Source organism: Gigantopelta aegis, chromosome 13 (assembly GCF_016097555.1).
Source record: "Gigantopelta aegis isolate Gae_Host chromosome 13, Gae_host_genome, whole genome shotgun sequence".
In the NCBI taxonomy this organism is placed as follows: Eukaryota; Metazoa; Mollusca; class Gastropoda; order Neomphalida; family Peltospiridae; genus Gigantopelta; species Gigantopelta aegis.
The window spans coordinates 37,841,992-37,867,367 of record NC_054711.1 but is presented as its reverse complement, the minus strand read 5'-3'; the positions used below and the strand labels follow the sequence as shown (position 1 = coordinate 37,867,367).

General features: G+C 36.9%; 1 protein-coding gene across 1 annotated transcript in view; it reads right to left on the bottom strand.

The window, feature by feature from the left end:
- Positions 1-2,030: 2,030 nt before the first annotated feature.
- Positions 2,031-25,376, bottom strand: part of LOC121387303 — a 57,774-nt gene continuing 34,428 nt past the window's right edge. Inside the window, exons 6-13 of the mRNA XM_041518325.1 lie at positions 24,521-24,609; positions 21,522-21,590; positions 21,382-21,404; positions 15,611-15,781; positions 13,571-13,707; positions 6,935-7,041; positions 5,016-5,173; positions 2,031-3,212 (exon numbers count right to left, since the gene is read on the bottom strand). Of these exons, the coding sequence (XP_041374259.1) occupies positions 3,206-3,212; positions 5,016-5,173; positions 6,935-7,041; positions 13,571-13,707; positions 15,611-15,781; positions 21,382-21,404; positions 21,522-21,590; positions 24,521-24,609 (761 nt within the window). The 3' untranslated portion in view covers positions 2,031-3,205. The remainder of the gene's footprint in view (positions 3,213-5,015; positions 5,174-6,934; positions 7,042-13,570; positions 13,708-15,610; positions 15,782-21,381; positions 21,405-21,521; positions 21,591-24,520; positions 24,610-25,376) is intronic.

Sequence of the window (25,376 nt, the reverse complement as noted above, 5' to 3'; positions counted from 1 at the left end):
TTCCCTCACCCAAATTGTTTCAAAATATATTAATCTGAATAAATTACAAGTATACATTGTATTACTCTTTTAAATTCTAACTTAGCTCGAAAAGATGTTTTAGAAATGAAACCGAAAATTCCCAATTTTTGGTAAAAATTAATACCAAATTGCCCTGAATCAAAGTCATGGGCATCAAATCAAATTTTAGAAATAAAACCCTGCGTATATAACTTTTATCAAAGTTACCTTTATAGTCAAAATATCTACTGACACCGCCGAGCACTCACGACTAGTACAACTTCAACCAAAACACTTCTCATCCAGCTAAGAATGGATAACGACTCACTAGGCATAATATATAAATCTGTAACTATCAAGTGCAATTTTGATAGATTACTGCTAAAGCAATACATCCCCTACCAGGCCCCCCCCCCCCCCCCCCAATTCATATCTCCTAAATTCAAGGGCCATAACTCTGTGAAAAATGGGTAAATAGCCATGAAAGTCAAACTTGATCTGTAGAAGTACATGATAAAGCTATACACAAAATTTCAGCTCAATGATTTGAGGCACTGTGAAAATCTGTAAAACTATACATATATGTGGGACAGATAGACAGAAAGATGAAAAGGCCCCGTGCTTATAAACCTTAACGTCTAGACTTTAATAAAGTCCAGACTTTAACGTCATGGCAATGCCATTCAAATAATATTACCTTAAAGTCTGGACTTTATTAAAGTCTAGACTAAGTTTTATAAGCACAAGCCCAGATGGAGATGAAACATATAATCACCTCCATATGAAATTTATATAAATATTTCGTACACCTTTAAGCCACTAATACATATACAGATTGAAAGTCATAGACTATGTCTTCTTTAAACAAGGCCATAAAGCCACAGTATGTCATCAGTAATCCAGAATGAAAATGACACTTGACAAAAAATTCTAAAAATTTAAAACCGTTTGTGTCTGTATGTGGTTAGGGTCACTTTCTATACATGTGGTTTGTGGCACGGTGTAGGTTAGCTAAGTCACCTTCTGTCCTCCCCTTATTGATATTGATATATAGAGGGGAAGGCTAGAGAAAACTCTATGTAATGCTTTGGCAGTTGTCAACAACCAAATGGTCGCAAGCTACTGTGTCTTAGAATACACATTTTTCCTAAATCTGATGCCATAGAGTTTTAGTCTGATTATTCTTGAGTCCAGTGATGACACTGAACTTACTTGTTGTTAACTAGCCCTAGTACTCCGACTGTAAGAGAGCGAGATGGACATTTGGACATAAATACGCTCTCATTACAGTCAGAAACCAAGCTATGTAATTTTTGGGCAATCGCCAACCACCAAAAAGTAGTCAAAGATTTCCGCTCTAATACCACAACAATTCTATGTTTGACGTCAAATACATTTACATCGACCATTTTTGAGTTCCTTGATTAAAAAACAATTCAGATATTAATCACTAATACACACACTACAGAAAGATACCCGACAGTACCTACATTCAGCTAAGCTTCGGCAAACTATGGACAGCAGAATTCTAAGTTCGCTGACCTATATCATGACGTTGCGTCACATGATCGCCCACGCAGCCATTCCGTCTTCCAGGGGCCGTCTCATACAATAATACGACAAGTGTCCGACAATCACCAAAAAGAGTTTGTTTTGTGTAACGACACCACTAGATCACATTGATTCATTAATCATCGGCTACTAGATGTCAAATATTTGGTAATTTTATCATTGTGTTAGATAGGAAACCCGCTACATTTTATCATTAGTAGCAAGTGATTTCTTATATGCACCATCCCACAGACAGGATAGCATATACCACGGCCTTTGATATGCCAGAATGCTTTCTGTGTGTGTGTTTGTGTGTGTGTGTTTGTGTGTACCACTCTCTGTCGCTTTGGTGATTGTCCACAGCCCAGTGGTAAAGCGCTCACTTGATGCGTGGTCAGTCTGGGATCGATCCCTGTCGGTGGGTCCATTGCACCACAACTGGTATATAAAAGGCAAGAGGGATGAACTCTCCAGTAAAGGATTTCCTCGGGAGTGGTTGTCCTCCTATAGACAAGGCACTAGATGCCAAATACCCATTCAACTCTGCATTGTGATCTCTTATTACGGTTTTGTCTTTCAGATTACCTTGCATGTTCCATCAATTGCCTTAAAACCTGTATCAGAAAAGATTTAACCTATGCAGTACGTTTTATAAATATCTTTGTTTTATTTACACTGAACCTTTCACCCCAAATAAGTTATGTCAGATGGTATGGGTTTATAATTTAATAAATTAATATGTTTTTATATGAATTTTATCCAATTAACTGACTTTTGGAATAATCCCTGTAGTAATGAAAAATGTCTTTGTTAGTGTGTGTTAAAACTACAAGAAAAAGTTTCATTTTGTCCCAGAATAATATAAGCTAATGTCAAAAAATAGGTGTACCAGATAATAATGGCATGTCCAGTCCATTGCAATAAGCCCATGACTTCCAAGATTTAAAATAAAAACCCACCTGAAGTGCCTGCAATATGTTTTGAGCTCTACTTTTTTAAAGCCCCGGACCAAAATCGCAAAAGCTGAGGCTGATCTGGTCAGTCTGGCGCTGTCAATACATAGAACATGTTCTATAATATCGTCTGCTACCAGATCTGTAGTTGCGCCAGCACAGAAGCGGTGTGTTTTGTCACATCCGATTCAGTTTCAGTGCATTTCTTTTTCAAGGGGTACCATATTCGCCAGGCCATCAAATCGATGGCAGCCCAACGGACTATCTTTGTAAAATTCTTAGTTGCCCAGAGTCAATAAAGGTTGCCACGAGCGACTGCTAATTTTCAACCCTGGAATCATCATCAGCTTGTTGAAATAATGAAAATGCTTCTATTTTATTTTGTTTTATCTTATCATATTAAATAATTATATTGTCTTTAAAATTCAGGTTCATTACAAGTTTGAGTTTACACATAACCCACCAGTTAGCAAATCTAACTCGTATACACAGGTATGTAACTGAATAATCATGTGAACTAACTTTCGATTATCCCCTATTTTGAAATAATATTGTCCCTTATATATATCAGCATCAGATTGAAAAGCGGTTTCGTCAGAATATCTACTCCAAATGTAATTTCTTCACTGTTTCAGGAACTACTCTTCACTGTGAAGCAATTCTGGTGAATATCTTCTCTAGCTGAACATGGAGTAACAGTTTCATAATCTGTAAGAAACAAAGATTGCATTACTTTAAACTCTTAAAAATTGAATTATGACAGTTAAGCTTCTTGATTGTCCTGGAAATTCTCGAAATCCTAGTTTAAAATTTGTACCATCTGACACATTCTGAAGTAAAGGAAGATTAAAATGTGAGGAAATGCAATGTTCCATGAGGATAACAGCACGGCCCATGCTTATAAAACTTAAAGTCCAGACTTTAACGTAATGTTATTTGAATGGCGTTGCCATGACGTTAACGTCTGAACTTTAGGTTATATGGCATGAGACGTATGGTTAAGGACCACACAGATATATATAGAGAGGAAACCTGCTGTCGCCACTTCATGGGCTACTCTTTTTGAATAGCAGCAAGGGATCTTTTATATGCACCATCACACAGACAGGATAGTACATCCCACAGCCTTTGTTACATCAGTCGTGGTCCAATGGCTGGAACAAGAAATAGCCCAATGGGGCCACTAATGGGAATCAATCCTAAACCGACCGCGCATCAAGTGAGCGCTTTACCACTGGGCTACATCCTGCCCAAATTGCCATTAAAGTCGAACTTGGTCTGTAACAATACATGATAAAGCTATACACAAAATTCCAGCTCAATATCTTGAGGCATTGAAAACAAAAGTCTGGACAGAGACAGTAAAACTTTTTAACATGCCCCTATATCACTAAGGTTTCGGGCATGAAAGTCTGGAAATGTTTTTTAAATCACCATGAAAGTCAAACTTTATTTGTAACAGAAGATGATAAAGCTATATACAAAATTTCACCTCAATATCTGCAGGCATTACAAATAAAAGTCTGCAAAACTATATGTGGGACGGTTGAGTGCTCGCTTGAGGTGCTTGCATCACAGGATCAAACCACCTTGGTGGATCCATTCAACTGATTGAGTTATTTCTCAATCCAACCAGTGCAAAGGCCATGGTATGTGCTTTCCTGTCTGTGGGATGATGTATATAAAAGATCCCTTGCTACTAATGGAAAAATATACTGGGTTTCCTCACTAAGACTATATGTCAGAATTACCAAATGTCTGACACCCAATAGCCGATGATTAATAAATCAGTGTGGCATTGTTAAACAAACCAAACTTCTTCTTTTTTTATCAACCGACTGAGCTCATCCAGATGAGTTGATGACACACTATGAGCATGACCTGTTTTCTATCTATCCCCTTCATAGTCCATTCCTTGACGTGGTGAGGGGGCTTGTATGTCACACTGACCCAGAGAGCTATGCCAGCAGGAACTTTGGCTTCTGTTAGGGACACCCAAGCTGGACTGGTCAATGGGTAGAGGCTAGACTGATATGGACTAAGGGTGAGGTAACCCTAACAGAAACCTCGAAGTAAGGAAGGAAGGAAGGAAATGTTTTATTTAACGATGCACTCAACACATTTTATTTATGGTTATATGGCATCAAATATATCGTTAAGGACCACACAGATATTGAGAGAGAAAACCTGCTGTCGCCACTTCATGGGCTACTCTTTTCAATTAGCAGCAAGGGATCTTTTATTTGAACCATCCCATAGACAGAATAGCACATACCACAGCCTTCGATGTACCAGTCATGGTGCACTGGCTGGAGCAAGAAATAGCGCAATGGACCCACTGACAGGGATCAATTCCAAACTGACCGTGGATCAAGCGAGCGCTGTACCACTGGACTACGCTTCGCCCCCAGAAACCTCGAGTGTTGAAGTCAGAGGTATTGGGCCGCATGGCGCACTATAATAGACCACAATACCATGCATCAACAGCTATTATGACTACATTTCTTCTACCTGTTTTCTATGTCTGACGGACATCTCGATTCGATCTTGTCCACTTTTCTCTTAGCCGTGGTTCTCACTCGCGGGGCGGGCGATGAGTAGATGTTACTGAAGTCTTTCCATGTTGGCTTGTCTCGCAGGGTGGGCACATCGTCCACTTCACCACTCATCTGTAACATTGGTACAATGGTCATTTCATTTTAGGCCTCAGGCCCCCATTCCACAAAGTGATCTTAGCCCTAAGATCAACTTAAGTGCATAGGGTAGCTATGCGCTTAAGGTAATCTTAGGGCTTAGATCGCTTCATGGAACGGGGCCCTGGAAATTTATGAGAACAATCGTTTCGTTCGCGCAAATTTAATTCTGACACTCTGTGAAGAGAGACCAGAGTTCCCATTTACTTGGATATAACGAGTTAAGCAAAAAGGAACTGGGTTACCTGGATTTATTTCTGCGTAACCGATAAATGGGTCACACAGATTTTCAATTCTCAGAGGCATGTATTTATTTCATTTCAACTTATTTTCGTCCTTATATCCAATTAAGGTTCAAGCACAATGTCCTGGGCACACACCTCAGCTATCTGTCCAGGACAGTGGGTTAATGATTAATGGTTGGTGAGAGAGAAGAGGGTGTAGTGGTCTTACACCTACCCACTGAGTCGTTAAAAGTCACTCTGGGTGGTAGCCGGTACCGGGCTGCGAACCCTGTACCTACCAGCCTTATATCCGATGGCTTAACCACGACACCACCAAGGCTGGTTACAATAGTCAGTACACCATGTCACTTGTATTACTTATCCCACAATCACTATATCAGGCTCTAAGTGACTTCTCCCTTCTCAGGTGACAGGGAACATTTATCAGTATGTAGATGTGTTGGTATAAAGTGGTCCTATTGGCAGTAGCTAGTGGCAATTTCCCTATTAGCTCAGTTGGTAGAGCGCTGGACTCTCATACTGAGAGTCTGTGGTTCGAATCCCCTTAGTGTAGGTTTATTTTTCTGTTACATTTGGAGCTAACATAGTGACAAGAATACAATTATAAAATTAGGACCCGTAACTATTCAACAGCTCAAGGCTCACAGATCTGGGGCGTAGCTTCATTTGAGGGGGGAGTATGTAGTAGTGTTGGTATAAAGTGCTCCTACTGGAAGTAGCTGGTGGGAATTTCCCTATTAGCTCAGATGGTAGAGCTCTGGACTCGCACTGATGAGTCTGTGGTTCGAATCCCTTCAATGGTTGATTTTTCTGTTACAAGTATATTTAATTTTGTCATGTTCTGTGTTCATTGGAAACAGGACTTTCTAACAAAATAATGTAATTTAAAATGTACTGGTTACACTTAATGACTACCTTGTAAATTAGAAACCAGACAATGAGGACAGCCACTTTTCGATTATCTTTTTAAGGAAATATTATAAGAAAATGCCAGAAATATAATTTACAATCGCAAAATAGTGTAGATATTAAAAGGAATTGATTGCTAAGACAGGGCTTCTAGATTATGGTAGCCCCACTCCCATGGCTAGTGATATTCAGTGTTGGGCTAGTAAATTACTACTATAACTAGCCTGACGGCTAGTGAAAAAACCTTGTCAAATGCTGCATTTAAGTCTTATTTTGTAAATAGGAATATCCTGCCCTCTCTGCCCACTCCCAATCTAAGATATTTTAAGCTCTGTCTCCATCTTTAGTTGACATATCTGATTATTACTATTAGTAAAATTGTATTGATTTAAATTACGACTAGTTATTCAGTACTAAAGTTAGGGGACGCCAATTTTCCCCGTTACTGCAGAATGACTCTTTTATGTTTATTTATATAGAGTATGACATACATTTTATTCCTCAAGTTGGTGGGCCTGTGCTCCCGCCTCATTCACATTCCTACGGACATGTGTAAACATAAACAAAGAAAAGTGTTACTAACCTTACTAGGAACCTTACAGATGATGTCGTGGAGGGGTATAAACATGCCATGGTCTCGATGACAGAAGAAGTATCGCTTTCCATGGTAGAATCCATCATTCCGGCCAACTATGGAAAAACAAACCTTATTAGCTGGGGTGCCAAATAAACACATGGCAAGAATTCTACAGAATTAAATGTTTTGCTTACAATAGAGTTTGTTTTGTTTAATGACACCACTGGAGCACATTGATAAATTAATCATCGGCTATTGGTTGTAAAACATTTGGTAATTCTGACACGTAATCATCAGAGGAAACCCGCTACATTTTTCCTAATGCAGCAAGGGATCTTTTATATGCACCATCCCACAGACAGGATAGCACATTCCACGGCCATTGATATACCAGTCGTGGTGCACTGGTAGTAACGAGAAATAGCCCAATGGGCTCACTGACAGGGATTGATCCCAAAACCGACCGTGCATCAAGCATGTGCTTTACCACTGAGCTACATCCCACCTCCTGCTTACAATAATACTTATTTTTGTGGAAACTTAATTTTTTCACTTTTTTTTTGCGCAAATTCATGTAGCATGAAATTTAAGATCACATCAAAAACAAGCATTCTGAGAGTACTACCGGTTCCAACAATTTTATCTCCTAAATGCAAGAGCCGTAACTCTGTGAAAAATGGTTAAATCGCAACAAAAGTTAAACTAGATCTCTAACAGTACATGTTAAAGATATACATGTATACTGATGAAAAGAAATAAGGGAACACATGGAATTGTAGACCAAATTTAATTCACAACTAGCGTAATAATGTCTGTATTTCATATCAAGTGGTAATGTGGGATTGAATGTCTCTAGTGTTGAATGTGCTGCCTATATGTTCCCAGTCAACTTCTGACAATATGAATTGATTTTTGAAGCAATCATTATTTGTCGTTGCTATCTGTGTGATCATTTATTTATTTCCATCAGTATATATACAAAATTTCATCTCAACATCTTCAGGCATTAATAAAAAAAGCACAAAAACAAATGTTCATATCTCCTAAATTCAAGGGCTATAACTCTATCACAAATAGGTAAATTGACATTAAAGTCAAACCTGATCTGTAACAGTACATGCTAAAGATACACAGAAAATTCCAGCTCAATATCTCAAGGCAGTCTGTAAAACCCAGAAAAATATATAATACAGGTACATGAGACAAATGGACAAATGGACAGACAGACAAGACAGACAGACAGACAGACGGAAGGAGATGAAAACTATAGTCTGTCCCATCCTCCAATAAAGGTGGTTTTTGTAAATAATTTCGATTTGGTTTGATGTAAGAAAAACAGTAAAAGTGTTTTCAAAATAATTTTTGAGCGCAATTTTGAAAACAATCGGATCTGAAATGACTGACTTGTATCAAATTCCATAGTATAAAAAAGGTGTTCCCTGTGGGAAAGAATACATGTATATAATGCTCTCTGGTTGGACTGATGGTGGACTAATAAAACCTATCAAAACAACATATTGGGTTTTACTACAACATTCACAGCATTCGAAATAAGCACTTGTCCGATTGTCCTGACAAGTAAATATCTGCTCGGACAAACAAAATGCACCTCAGTGTTTGACAAGTAAAAATGTGCAATGCTGTTTCATTTTGAGCAATCACAAACATCATCCTTATACTTAAATAAAACAACCCATTTATTTGGACAAGTTAAAATATTGGAGGACAAGTAGATGTCTAGATATATTTGTCCGGTTGGACTAGAAAAAAATTCTGCTTATTTCTATCACTGCATTCAGTTTATGTTCACTAGCTTTCATTTAAATATCTGTTCAATCTAATTAAAATTAGCTCCACAATTACATGTGGATCTAACACCAGCCAGTTGGAGCTCATGTCCACCAATCAAAACCTTACTTGCAGAATCCTGCCAGTGATTTAAAACTAACACTGCGTAGTCCCCAATGTCCAGGTAACATTTCTTCTGTAAATAATAATTTAAATATTGCAATACACTTCGCCTTTTATAATGTTATTTGGGAGCATACAAATTCTAAAAATATCGTATGTGGCCGCAGTACAGCGAACCATACCAATTACGGGGTGGGTTACAAATTTTACATTAAAAATTATTTATTTATTTATAAAAACCCCCCAACTAAATCAGTCTTCAGTTTTACATTACAAATTATTTATTTTATAAAATAAAACATGTTTTAAGGCATTCGTAATTCACACGAAACATGTCGTATACCCTCAGGATAATTCGGAATGTTTTCAAATTATTTTTAAATCACTGGCAGGATTCTGCAAGTAAGGTTTTGACTGGTGGACATGAGCTCCAACTGGCTGGTGTTAGATCCACATGTAATTGTGGAGCTAATTTTAATTAGATTGATATCTGTTTTTCAAACAAATGTTCTGTACCAACATCAGTAGACAATTTGCATACTACAACTTACATGTCTGTTCACAAAGAAGGAAACACTTCTTTTATGATGTTTATCCAATAAAATATGAAGCACTCAAGAACCAAAAAGAATAATGTTTTGTTTAACAACACCACTAGAGCATAATGATTTATTAATTATCGGCTATTGGATGTCAAACATTTGGTAATTTTGACATAGTTTAACAACACCACTAGAGCATAATGATTTATTAATTATCGGCTATTGGATGTCAAACATTTGGTAATTTTGACATAGTCTTAGAGAGGAAACCCAACACATTTCTTTCATCAGCTGCAAGGGATCTTTTATATGCATAATCCTACAGACAGGTTAGCACATACCACAGCCTTTGATAAGCCAGGCATGGTGTACTGGCTGCAACAAGAAATAGCCCACCAACTGGGATTGATCCCAGACCGACTGTGTATCAGGTGAGCACTAAATTAGCACAGGCTACATCTGACCCCCACAAGGTGTTTTAATTCATTTCATTTCAAATTATTTTCGAGCTTATATCCAATTACGGTTCAAGCACACTGTCCTGAGCACACTCCTCAGCTATCTGTCCAGGACAATGGGTTAGTTGTTAGTTGGTTAGTGGTTAGTGAGAGAGAAGAGGGTGTAGTGGCCTTGCACCTACCCACTGAGCCCTTAAGAACTCGCTCTGGGTTGGAGCCGGTACCGGGATGCGAATCCTGTACCTACCAGCCTGCAGTCCAATGGCTTAACCACTGTGCAACTGACGCCGGTTTTAATTCATGTGGACAGTGAGTTAATGTGCATGTTAGAATTAGATGATTATAGATGGTGCCTCAACTAGACATTTATATCGGAGAGAAATGCAGACAACAGCCAGTGTACACTTATTAGTGAATATACAGGTAGGAATCGGTAATACAATGATATACATGTACATCAGGCGCAGATTTAGTGGTAGGCCCAAGGGGCCCGGGCCCCCCCCCTATTTTTGGGGTCAAGTTATTTTTTTTTTTTTAACTACAGCATACACTAGAGTGGAATTACACAAAAATGCACTTATTTCCCAAGAGTCTTTAAATTATATTTTGTTCATGAAAATCGTCTTAAAGGGACATTCCTGAGTTTGCTGCAATTTTTAAGATGGTATCGACCAACAGAGACTTTTTAATGATTGTAATTACATAACAAATATATGTTTCTCCATAAAATGTTACTGACTGTATATTAAACATGTTTCTGACTGCTTTAATATATTACTGAAACAACTGTTTCGATATTTCTTCCCATTTACTGGCAGCCGCAGTCAACGGAAAACCAGCTTAGTATGGGAAGGAGAGATGACCACTTTAACTTTAAAAAAAAAGAAGAGACCAGAGTTTATGAAATTTTGAAGATAACAAAAACAGTATGACAATACCAAAAACATACGTTAATATAGCTATTTTGTTACTCAGATGCGAGGAAATCGTGTTTCAGGCCACTTAAATTTCAAAATTTCGCGGGGGAGCATGCCCCCGGACCCCCCTAGGAATCTCGGGTGCTTCACGTCCTTGGGACCCCCTATTTAAAAATCCTAGATCCGCGCCTGTACATGTACTAACACACAAGCGATCTACCCACCCTTTGCTCACAGCCCTCTTGCTTAAGACTTACTCTATTCATTGTATTAATGGTTATTATACTGTCCTTCGACAAAATGATAACATCTTTATTCATACTGAGTTTAATTCCGCAAATACTACAAAGACAAGGTCAGTTATCGCAGGGTTTCTAGAATTCTTATGGGATCAGTGATTAATTTTTTTCACTAGCCACGATTAAAAATTCACTAGCCCTATTTTACTTTAAGTTAATACAATGTTACTAAATAATAGTAATAATCAGATATGTCACCTAATGAGGGAGATAGAGCTTAAAAACACTAACATTGATGGGTGGTGGTGGGGGGCAAGATATTCATATTTACAAAATAGACTTAACTGCAACATTTGACCCAAAAAAAATTCACTAGCCGTTGGGCATGGCAATAGTAGTTATATACTAGCCCAACATTGAATATCATTAGCCATGGGAGTGGGGCTATTATAATCCTGAAACCCTGTCTGGCATGGCGATAGTAGTTATTTACTAATCCAACATTGAATATCACTAGCCATGGGAGTGGGGCTACCATAATCTAGAAACCCTGTCTGGCATGGTGATAGTAGTTATTTACTAATCCAACATTGAATATCACTAGCCATGGGAGTGGGGCTATTATAATCCAGAAACCCTGTCTGGCATGGCGATAGTAGTTATTTACTAATCCAACATTGAATATCACTAGCCATGGGAGTGGGGCTATTATAATCCAGAAACCCTGTCTGGCATGGCGACAGTAGTTATTTACTAATCCAACATTGAATATCACTAGCCATGGGAGTGGGGCTATTATAATCCAGAAACCCTGTCTGGCATGGCGACAGTAGTTATTTACTAATCCAACATTGAATATCACTAGCCATGGGAGTGGGGCTATTATAATCCTGAAACCCTGTCTGGCATGGCGACAGTAGTTATTTACTAATCCAACATTGAATATCACTAGCCATGGGAGTGGGGCTATTATAATCCAGAAACCCTGTCTGGCATGGCGACAGTAGTTATTTACTAATCCAACATTGAATATCACTAGCCATGGGAGTGGGGCTATTATAATCCAGAAACCCTGTCTGGCATGGCGACAGTAGTTATTTACTAATCCAACATTGAATATCACTAGCCATGGGAGTGGGGCTATTATAATCCTGAAACCCTGTCTGGCATGGCGACAGTAGTTATTTACTAATCCAACATTGAATATCACTAGCCATGGGAGTGGGGCTATTATAATCCAGAAACCCTGTCTGGCATGGCGATAGTAGTTATTTACTAATCCAACATTGAATATCACTAGCCATGGGAGTGGGGCTATTATAATCCAGAAACCCTGTCTGGCATGGCGACAGTAGTTATTTACTAATCCAACATTGAATATCACTAGCCATGGGAGTGGGGCTACCATAATCTAGAAGCCCTGGCATTCGTCAAAGTTTTCAAGGAATATCTCTTAGATTTAAAAACATACATGAAACAACAAAAAGCATTTGGATTTGGTACACCCTGGATTTTATGTTACAAATAAAGAATGCATTTGAAGGTAACCAGCAACTGTTCAGCTTAAATGTATGTTCAGATTTATTATATTTAGTTTTTTTATTTTGTTATTAATATGATTTTGACACCCTTGCAAGTCTCTAATTTATTTTTTGTCTTGATAATGTTTCAACTGTTTATTTCCGCATTCCTCTGCTTGTCATACAACATAATAGGATTACGTGACATCATTAAATCTCATCAGTTACAACACATTTTATGCAAAATTATAAGAATTGGCATATTTCGATTCTGATAAATAAAGCAGAAATGTACAAGTCTTATGAATGTTATTATGTAATAAAACAATTATTGACCGTCACTGAGAGCAATATTAGGTTTTATGGACCATTTGCCTCAATATCAATATCAATATCAATTGTTTTGGTCTACAAAACCTGATAATGATATTGCCCTCAATGATGGTCAATAAATGATAAAAATATATATCTCGAAAAGGTAGTTTATATGAATAGATGGAACAAAATACAGTGATTCAGTTTCTTATGAAAGTAAGACATTATGGCTTGACATATTTCGACTCTTAAAACTATAAGATAGAGAATAATACATGAGTGGCCATTAGATACCATTCATTTAACAACGAGTTGTTTTAAAATGTATCTAATGAGCCAATGTGAGTTTGATAAATTTTAAACAACGAGTTGTGAGATAAATGGTATCTAACGGAGACAAATGTATTACTTTATTTCTTACGTATCCTCAAAAACCAGGTTTTAAGCAAATTTTAACATCTTTTTCAACTAAATGTTATTTATAGCCATTGCACTCGTAGCCAACTTACGCATCACAGACACATGATTGTCAGGTTAACTATACGTCACAGTGTAGTGTAATCTGTTTCCACTGTGTTGTTTTTCATTGGCTGCATGACACTGGTGACCTGGTCATCACCTAGGAGCAGCCAGTCATATGTGTTAAAATTGTTAACATACGTACATGTGTTAACAACCCATGTGTTATCAAACATAATACATGGTGTTCTCACCAATGAGTGTGTAAGAAAATATTATACCTGGAGCATCTAGCTCAATCCCGACAAATATCATATTGGGTTGTCCTATTTTGTCGAGATGGCCGACATAACGAATACAGCCAAGTCGGTCTCCCTTGATAATCACTCTTTCTCCGAGCTGAACAATAAGCTTGTCACTAAAATAGAAAATATTCTCTTATTAATGAAGGAAGGAAACATTTTATTTAACGACACACTCAACACATTTTATTTATGGTTATATGGCATCAAACATATGGTTAAGGACCACACAGATATTGATAGAGGAAACCTGCTGTCGCCACGTCTAACAGAGCCTGAGACAGTAACGTCATGGCAACACCATATAAATTGCACTACATATACCGTATATATATATATATATATATATATATATACACACAGTCGAACTTGCATTTGCGGTGAACTCTATATCGCGGCCACCTGTCTATGATATTCGATAATTAACATTTCGAAGCATCAGATGGGTGGCTGGATTCATTCATGTGTAGGCACAACTTTATTGTGCACACACCGAGTGGTCAGCGTGGTGACGTGACATATGAAAAATATTATTATCTGGTGCCAAACACTTATTTGTCATGTGATCAGAACGGTTATTCCGTCTTTTTGTGTCCACTGTCTTTCGTATGATCTTCTGTCCTCAATTGTAGCATTAATTGGTCATAACTGGTGATTTTTACTTTCTGCCATTTGTTTATTCGCCACTGATAAAAACAATGGAACTTTGGAAGTCGCAGTGTTCATCATTAAAATCATTTATCTTGGGTGCCAAATACTTTTATCAGCTACGGATATCTTATCAATGGGATCGATTCATTCAAAAAAGATAGAACCCCCCACCCAACCCCCCCCACCCCCCCAAAAAAGAGTTATCCCTCATTAGGGGATCACTTTCAAAAATCTTTATTATTTTCCAGATATCTTGGAATCTTTATTAAAATAATATTAAAACTTTGTTCGGTTCATCCAAAACGAATGCCCGTGAATGTCAGACCGACAATATATATCCCCAGCTCAACTACCTTATGTAAAAGATACAACCTTTACAAGATACCAACTTTTTGGTTCCAAATACTGAGGGGCAAAATAAGGAGCGAGTCTTTCCACAAAGTCGACCAAACCCACAACGATGTAGGGTTTTGTGATAGACTGCCCTCAATTGCTTCCATCATTTGTTGACGATTAGTCATAGTAACACAATAACCAAGCTTTCTTTTGTTTTTTGAATGGGTGTGTGTGTGTGTGGGGGGGCCAGCCACCTTTAATTTTCCACAATCAAGAATACTGCCAGGTCAGCACCAGCCGGTATATTACGAGGAAGGGTCGGCAACACAAAGTGATCAAATACGTAACCCGGCTCGCTAAAAACAACAAAGTTCTGTAAAACCAAAAAACCAAACATTTACACAACAAAAAATTGCCGTGAATGATAAATACTTAAGTTTGAGTTCTATGGAACAATTTTCATGTCATATTCACTGAAAACTTGGGCAATTTTGTCTCAGAAATACCAGGTTCCGTTAAACGTGAGCATATGCTACTATAGTCCATGATTCCATTTATAAAAATTCTTGTTTACTGAAGTAATTGAAGAAATATGACTTCATGTTTTAAAACATTACAAATGGCAGACTAAAAAAATTGCCATCAGCGGACCCTTTCAAACACAGCAATTAAAAAACGATGCAGTGATCTGATCTGAAGTAAGTCCAGGACACAGGAAGGAAATGTTTTATTTAACGACGCACTCAACACATTTTATTTACGGTTATATGGTGTCAGACATATGGTTAAGGACCACAGATATTGAGAGAGGAAACTCGCTGTCGCCACTTCATGGGCTACTCTTTTCGATTAGCAGCAAGGGATCTTTTATATGCACTATCCCACAGGGTAGTACATACCACGGCCTTTGATATACCAGTCGTGATGCACTGGTTGGAACGAGAAACAGCCCAATGGGCCCATCAACGGGGATCGATCCCACACCGACCACACATCGAGCGAGCGCTGTACCACTGTAAAATGGTGAATTACCTGACTTGGAAGCTCTGTGTTTCGTCCTGCTCATTGACACTCCTTGGTAGACATGTGGTGGCATCCCCACCGACCGCTTCCACGCACGCCGTACACTTACACCCGTGCAGCGGCTCCGGGTAGAACAGGCTTGTCATGGCGATCTTTGTAGTAATCCTTGTCGGATTCAGTCTGAAATAAAGTAGGTCACATATAACAAGTTAACGTTTAAACGAGATGTCAATGATTATATCCATCTTGGCCCTGTTCCACGAAAGAATTGTAGCTAAGGTTAATTGTGGTGACTTACAGTGAATTTTACAACTGACACCGTAAACTTTACAGCCGTTCCACAAAGCAACCTTACAGTAGTCGTAAGTGCCCCTTTAATGATTAAAATATTCTTTACGAAGAAATACGAATTAGTTAAATAATGAATTGGTTACCGACTTTTCGGAACATCTTAGATGTATTCATTGGTATCAGACATCCATGAAGTAACTTTATCAGTATGTATGCTAAGCGATAATTGCCAAATGCATAAGACATGAGAGTTATCTCCCATATTTTCGTGTGAAAGTCGTATGGCCTAGAATGTTTTTTCATCGAACGATGAGTTTTATAAAAGGTATTTCGTATATATTAGATCCATTTTTATACAAAAAGTTAGTATCCTTCTTAGAAGATGACCAAATCATCATTTAACTGCCATTTGACAGCTACGTTAGTGGCTTACAACTGCCTCGTACCTATTGTAAATTTTCACAGTAATTTACAACGATAGTAAGCTACGCTGCGTCGTTGAACGGGCTGGCGATTGTAGAACAAAATTAAGGAGGCGATAGTAGGTATTTACGGCGATAGTAGTGCTAAGATCGCTTCGTGGAACAGGGCCTTGATAATTGTGACATGTGTAGAAACACTAACTATGCATCAACACACAATCACTTTGGAAGAAAGCTTGTTGATTTGTGTAGATCTTTTGGTAGTCATGTATTAATTGGTAGGTTACTTGATGACAAAAATGGCGATTTTACCTGTTATACTTATAACGGTGCCAGTGTGGTAGATTACTTGATTGCTTCATCTTCTCTTTTCCCACTATTTTCTCATTTTGGAGACGGTACACAAGATTACTCTAATCTTTTTCCACTATATTGTTCATTTAATCTGCAACCTACACCTGCTGTTAATGGCTATAATATCTGCCCGGTCCCCCCCCCCCCCCCCCCCCACACACCTTTATTATTTTTAGTTAGGGTTAGGGTTAGGGTTAGGGGTTAGGGATTAGGGGTTAGGGGAAGGGGGGCACCGGGCAGATATTTTTCCTTGTTAATGCTAATAATTTTTGCAAATAAGGGAGAAATATTTACATTGATAATGATGAGGAAAAAGAGAAAGGTAGAAAATGGGTAAAAATTTGTCTGAAGTGAAGAGACAAAAGTTTTCTTAGCTCGCTTAGAGTCTTTACTTATAGATTCACAAGATTATATCTTGGAATGTATATAGTGACCTATAATATTAATGAAGCTGTGACATACATTATTAAACTGTTTCAAGAGGCAGCAAGCCATACTAAGATGTTATATGTTTTTTCTTATATTAAAAATATAAACCAGCAACCACCTTGGAGGGATGATAAGTTACAAAATATAAAACAAAGAAAATTTGATGCATTAAAAGCTCATAGAGATCATGGTTTAGATTTCTCTGTTTTTAAATTTTGAGAACAGAATTTCAAAATACTTGTAATAGAAAAAGAAGTGCTTGTTTTAGTAAACACAGAGAAAATTTGATAAATGTAAGAAACAATCTCAAACTCTTTTGGAAATTGATTAAACGAGGGAAACAGTATTCTAATATATCACAAGAAATTAGTTCGGTACAATGGATTGAGCTCTTCTCTTCCCTTCTTTTTAGAAATGAACTGTCTATGAATAATAATAATCATAATGGTTGTACTGTAAATAGTGATGATTTGTCAATAAATCTCCCAATTACAGAAGAAGAAATTGTCAGTCATATACAAGGTTTAGCAAACGACAAATCACCTGGGCCAGATGGTATTGCTTCAGAATTTTTAAAGGCTTCACAAAACCGTATTCTTCCTGTATTGCTCACTTTATTTAATACTATACTTGACAGTGGTATTTTTCCAGATATATGGGGTAAAAGTATTATATGACCTTTATTCAAATCGGGTAATAAAGAGGATGTCAACAATTGTAGAGGTATATCACTAATTGATACCACATGTAAGGTGTTTACTTCTATTCTTAATACACGGCTTCAGGAATGGTGTGATAACAATAATATTATTGACGAATCTCAAGCAGGCTTCAGACCAGATTATTCTACTGCTGATCATATTTTTTCACTGCAAGCTCTTGTGCAAAAATATGCCGGAAAAAAAAAAGAGGTCACTTTTATTGTCTTTTTGTAGATTTTTCTGAGGCTTTTGATAACGTTAATCATACATTTCTTTTAAAAAGTCTTGCTGAAGTTGGAATATGTGGTAAATATTTATCTGTAATTTCATCAATGTATATTAAACTAAGTGCTTGTGTAAGAACATCAAATGGCTTATCAGATTATTTTCACTGTAATATCAGCACCTGACAGGGATGTATATTGAGTCCACAAATGTTCATTATTTTTATAAACAGGTTTGTAAAAACTATGGAAGAGTGTGGTGGACAAGGTGTTTTTATATCAAATGATTGTAAATCAGTATGTGCTCTTATGTTTGCTGATGATGTATCAACTGTTTCTGACACTCCTTTACAACTACAAAAGAAAATTAGTGCATTAGAAGTGTTTTGTAATACTACAGGTATGGCTGTGAATTTAAGAAAGACCAAGGTATTGTTTTTAGAAATGGAGGTCCTCTAAAGAATTATGAAAAATGTTGTTTTTTTTAATGGAAATGGTATTGAGGTTGTCTCATATTATAGATATTTAGGTATTTTGTTTACACCAAAACTAATATGGACTAAAACCCAAACTTGTTTTGCAGCACAAGGTAACAAAGCCATGATGACAATATATAGGTATCAAAAGCAATTTGGTGATATTCCTTGTAAAGATCTATTTAAGATATTTGATTCTATGGTAACACCAATTTTATGTTATGGTTCAGAAGTATGGGGTACTTGTTATTGTAAAATTATTGAAGATGTTCAGATTAAAGTGTGTAAATAGTTTTCAGAATTAGGGAAAAACACCAGTAATATTATGGCTTTAGGTGAATGTGGTAGAGCTCCTTTACAGCTTATTTACACTACTAGAGCTATTAAGTATTGGTGTAGGCTATTACAACTGAATGTAAACAGGCTTTCCCGTCAGTGTTATACAATGCTACACACACTGGATGAAGCAGGACGCATCACATGGGTGACTCACATTAAAAATATTCTTTTTAGATCACGATTTGGCTATGGTTGGATAGCTCAGGATGCTGGAGATGCAAAATTGTTTATAGTTAAATTTAGACAATGATTGTTTGATAATCTTCAGCAAAATTGGTGTAGTTCTGTTACTAATTTATCTGATACTTTTTATTATAAGCATTACAAGTCACTGTTAAATGTAGAACGTTATCTCACTTATGAAATCCCTGTGTATCTTAAAGTAATATATACAATATTTAGATGTAGTAACTTTAGACTTGCTGTTGACCAAGGAAGATATAACAACATAGCCTACACTGAAAGATTCTGTCCATATTGCCTGGATCGTGGATTATGCTATATTGAGGATGAACTCCATATTTCGCTTGTATGTAAGCATTATAATGTACTAACAGATCACCATATTTCTAAATTTATAAAAAATCATTCATTGTAAACCTTTATAGATACTATATCAAAAAATTTGGATGTATTAATTACATAATGCCCATCTGTATTGACATTAAGTTTTAGCGATGGGTGTTGGTAAAACGCAGACCAGATCAGAATGCTGGACAAACTGAATTTTTTCTTTAAAATGTTTAAATGGTGACATAATTTGTTTGATTTGCTGTCTCTTGTATGTACTGAAAACATTAGAATAAAGTCACTTAATTATAAGGCGTCCTCATTTTCTGATTTTTTTTTAGCGTGGATTGTTGCAGCGATTACGTGAAAGCAAAAGTAGGATTAACACTTTACTTGTTATGGGGAATACAAAATATACAATAAAATATATTTATACCATACAGCTCATACATGTACTTTATACTTTCATTATAATGTTAATCTTTAAAGGAAAGATATGGAGGTCTGCAAATGACAGTCCTTTCTTGTATGGTTTACTGCTGGTGCATATTCGAACGTAGACCTGAACTAAGTTGTTACTGGATACCTGATTCAGACAGCTGATGTGTGTGTGTCTCTTAATATAAGCACGAAAATAACTACATAAATGAATGAATGAATCTTTAACTTAATATAAGCATGAAAATAACTACATAAATGAATTAATGAATGAATGAATCTTTAACTTAATATTTAAAAATAATAATTCAGTTTCTGAATTTAGTATATGTTTAAAACTGTCTAACCGGCTGTATCTAACTTTTATCAATGTTCCCAGAAACACACAATTATTCTAATAGGCCTTTAATAATTGAAGGTTGAAATGTTGGGGTTTTTTAATTAAGGAAATATTGATTACATAAGATTTGTAACAAGTAGTGGTAGTCTCAAGAATAATAGTGTTTCAAAGATCCAGTCTTGAATGTCATTGGTGTTACATATTGTCAATGGTGTTACTTTTTTGTTATTGGTGTTACTCAAGAATATTTTAACTGTCATTTCTCTAGAAATTTTATATTTTAAATTTAAATTGTTTATTAAGGAAAGAATAGCTTCCACCTTTGTAACTGTGATGAAATTTATTTTGACAGACTCCATATTTTTAAATAATCAAAACTGCCACAGAGTATAATTTAAGTCACATATTGAATATCTGTGTGAAAATGCAAAATTACACCCTTGGATAGTTTTTAATGCTAAAGTTATTCCAAATATGTTATCAAAGACACTGAAATAACATATCCATGTGCTATTGATCACAACAAACCAATTGGATCACACTCCTGAACTATCCCACTTGTCTGGTAACACCAGTGACATAATGAGCTTGTTTACAGAGTAAGATGTGCCTGTCTGTGCAGGCCGATTACAGTTCTGCATGGCCAGATATTTTATTTTTCTTTGTTCATCTAGTTTCCAAACATTAACAATAAAACCTTATATATTTTAATTGTTTTATTTTGAATTTGTATTTTGAAAAGTGATGATTTCTGTAGAATGAACCAACTGTTCAGTATAACACAAAAAAGTAAAGAAAAAGATTTTGTTAATAATATGATTTCGACACTCTTGCTGATCAAAGTGTCTGTAATTTAAATGTTGTCTTGGTAATGTTTCAACTGTTTATTTCCACATTCCTCTGCTTGTCATACATCATAGGGATTTCACGACATTACTAAATCTTGTCAGTTAGAAAGCATTTTGCGGAAAATTATAATTGGCATATTTCGATTTGATAAACAAAACAGGCATGTACAAGTCTTAGGGATGTCATTATGTAATAAATCAATTATTGACCATATTTCGGGCAATATCAGGTTGTATGAACCGAAGAAATTGATACTGACCATGGCCAACTCAATTTCTTGGGTCCATAAAACCTGATACTGCCCTCAGTGATGGTCAATAATTAATGAATATACCAACCACCCACAAAATAAAACTTAATGGAAAACAATATGCACAGGAAAACATAATAATTTTTGTGTCTCCCACCTTCCCCTTAAGTCTGAATTAGTCTGAAACACAGAACAAAGATAAACTGTGGAACTGCCCTAGCTTACCCGTTCTGTTTCCGATAGCGACCACTGCGCAGCACACAGTCAGGCCAGTGATCTGTCTTCTAGCGAGTTCACCGATATCGTGTCCTCAAACTCACTCTCAATGTGAAACGTATCTGTACACTCCTTACCCATACTGTCAGTCTGAAACACAGGACAAAGATATCACTCAATGTGGAATTAGTCTGAAACACAGCACAAAGATATCACTCAACATGGAATTAGTCTGAAACACAGCACAAATGCTCAATGTGAAATTAGTCTGAAACACAGGACAAAGATATTGCTCAACGTGGAATTAGTCTGAAACACAGGACAAAGATATCGCTCAACATGGAATTAGTCTGAAACACAGCACAAAGATATCGCACGTGGAATTAGTCTGAAACACAGCACAAAGATATCGCTCAACGTGGAATTAGTCTGAAACACGGCACAAAGATATCACTCAACGTGGAATTAAGTCTGAAACACAGAACAAAGATATCACTCAATGTGGAATTAGTCTGAAACACAGGACAAAGATATCGCTCAATCTGGAATTAGTCTGAAACACAGAACAAAGATATCACTCAACATGGAATTAGTCTGAAACACAGCACAAAAATATCACTCAACGTGGAATTAAGTCTGAAACACAGAACAAAGATATCACTCAATGTGGAATTAGACTGAAACACAGGACAAAGATATCGCTCAATCTGGAATTAGTCTGAAACACAGAACAAAGATATCACTCAACATGGAATTAGTCTGAAACACAGCACAAAAATATCGCTCAATGTGAAATTAGTCTGAAACACAGGACAAAGATATCAATGTGGAATAAGTAAATAAATAAGTAAATGACTAAGCAGATGAATACATAAATCAATTAATTAACCAACCAATCAATCGATCAATTGATTGTATTACATACCTCCATGTATTCAATCATACTATAGAGATAAAGACATTTTCAACACATATCTGTGATCTGGACCGGAACTTTTAAATGGGGAATTAACTTTTTATTTTCACTGGATTTAGCACCTTTTTATTACACACATCATGTCTGATTTACAAATTATGTCACATCGAATTAGAAACATTACACAAGATTGCCAGAGTAAGATTCTTAACATTACATAAATCCATGAAAGGACTGATTAATTCATTTTAGAAAGTGTCTGTTACGTGGACTGTTGTTTTTGGGTAGCATCAGATCAAACAAAAATTTATTTTGACGTACCATTAAAAGTATGTAAATTCCCAATTAATGTACAGGTTTAGACAAGTAAAAGTTGCAGATCTGAAATCTACACATATTTTTACATAAGAATCAATGTTCAAACCTTCCTGACTCTCCGACATAGATAAATCGACCTGGCTCCTGGACTAATACCAAAATATGACCAATCATAGACGGGCATATAAAAAAAACCATCCGCAAACTTATGTGATAACGGCTTTACAGATTCCCATTGTTTGTACCGTATACACAAATATTTTCGCAGCTAAAATAATTCGCGATCGGGGTTTCATTTTACATTTTTGCGAGGAATTATTTCTGCGACTGTGTCCCCCGATAATAAAATCAAAATTACCCATATTTCATAATATTTGCGACTGTGTCCCCGGATAATGAAATCAAAATCAATGACGATTTCACGCACACTTGGTCATGTTCACCATGCTGTCAGCGAGACGTCAATGTTGTATGTATGTCTGATAAGACCATTGTCATGTTATCGATGGAACACGCACATGCGATACAGAAAATTGAAAAATGCAAACATCAGAAGAAATAACTTTTAATTATTGGTGGTACCCACAAACTTCCATTCAAGGTTACAAAGAAAACAAACAAAACTGAGATTACGTAACAACAGACATGCACCCAACTGTGTGTCATTTCGATCAAATCCATGTGACCATGCAGGTTTACAGAATCATGTGACCTTGCAGACCTCTGACTGCTTGATTCTGATATGGGTTGGGTATGTAGAGATAAGACTATATATTATAAGGGAAATAATATTTTACCAAATTGGAAATAAGTTCGCGTGTAATTAAATTCGCAGTGCTATCAACGTGTTCGCGATTTTCGCGGTATATTTTATTTGCGAACATATTTGCGTATACGGTAATTGATTTTTTGTTTGTTCATACCCTGATAACAGACAATCCTCAAGTGAATCACATCACAAGATTGAACACAATGTCCCAAGTGTCCTACATCTATACCCTTGGTTTCTGTTCTGTTCACACTGCATCTTCTCTTGACTTGTTGTTAACCTCATTTCAATCAATTAGTATTTCAGGCCAATACGCGTGCGCATATGTGTGTGTGTGTGTGTTTGTGTGTGCAGTGACGTAGCATTGCCCTGGGTGCAAAATTCTGGACTGCTGGAAGGGACTCGGGGGAGCGCTAATGGTCCACTGGTTAGGGGGCGCAATACTTCCCTTGCCCATGGAGCCTTGCCCCGGGCGCTGGCAACCCACACTACACCACTGTGTGTGTGTGTGTGTGTGTGTGTGTGTGTGCGCGCGTGTTACTGGTGCGTACACAGTACACACCACCCCCACCCACAAATTACCAAAGGTCCACATTTGTTTTCTATCAAATTTAGATAACATTACATAAACATGTTGTTTAGGGATTTGGGTATTTTGGCATTGTTGGTCCCATCATGAGGAATTCACAACCTCCCCCACCCCTCTCCCCCAACTTAAAAATCCTCCACATGGGCCTGTATTTATTACACTTATGGGGCAGGATATAGCCTAGCTAGTGGGAAAACGCTAGCTCGATGCGCCATCGGTCTAGGATCGTTCCCTGTCGGTGGGCCTATTAGGCTATTTCGCGCTCCAGCCAGTGCACCACGACTGGTATAGTAAAGGCCATGGTATGTGCTATCCTGTCTGTGGGATGGTGCTATTAATCGAAAAGAGTAGCCCATGAAGTGGCGACAGTGGGTTTCCTCTCTCTATATCTGCGTGGTCCTTAACCATATGTCTGACGCCATATAACCGTAAATAAAATGTGTTGAGTGTGTCGTTAAATAAAACATTTCCTTCCTAATCACACATACCTCCAGATCCTTTAAGCGTTTTCTCAGAATCTCAATTTCTCTCTCGGAAGCTGCAAGATCTTCTGCTAGTTTGGAGTTTAATTTAACCGCTGCAGAGAAAAAAAGTAAACATTTGTTTGTTTACATTCATATGTCACATACATGCATGGTATGTTTCATATGACAATATTATCACTGGCAATTTGTTTGTCTATATTCATATGTCACACACATGCATGGTATGTTTTGTACGACAATATTATCACTGGCCATTTATTTATTTATATTCATATGTCACATACATGCATGGTATGTTTCATATGACAATATTACCACTGGCCATTTGTTTGTCTATATTCATATGTCACACACATGCATGGTATGTCTCATACGATGATATTGTCACTGGCCATTTGTTTGTCTATATTCATATGTCACATACATGCATGGTATCTTTCATACGACAATATTATCACTGGCCATTTGTTTGTCTATATTCATATGTCACATACATGCATGGTATGTTTCATACGACAATATTATCACTGGCCATTTGTTTGTCTATATTCATATGTCACACCATATTCATATGTCACACACATGCATGGTATGTCTCATACGACAATATTATCACTGGCCATTTGTTTGTCTATATTCATTTGTCACACACATGCATGGTATGTTTCATACGACAATATTATCACTGGCCATTTGTTTGTCTATATTCATATGTCACACCATATTCATATGTCACACACATGCATGGTATGTCTCATACGACGATATTATCACTGGCCATTTGTTTCCTTTGAAATGTGCATGGGTGAGATTTAGCTCAGTTGGTTGAGTTTTTGCCTGAGATGTGCTTGCGTCGCAG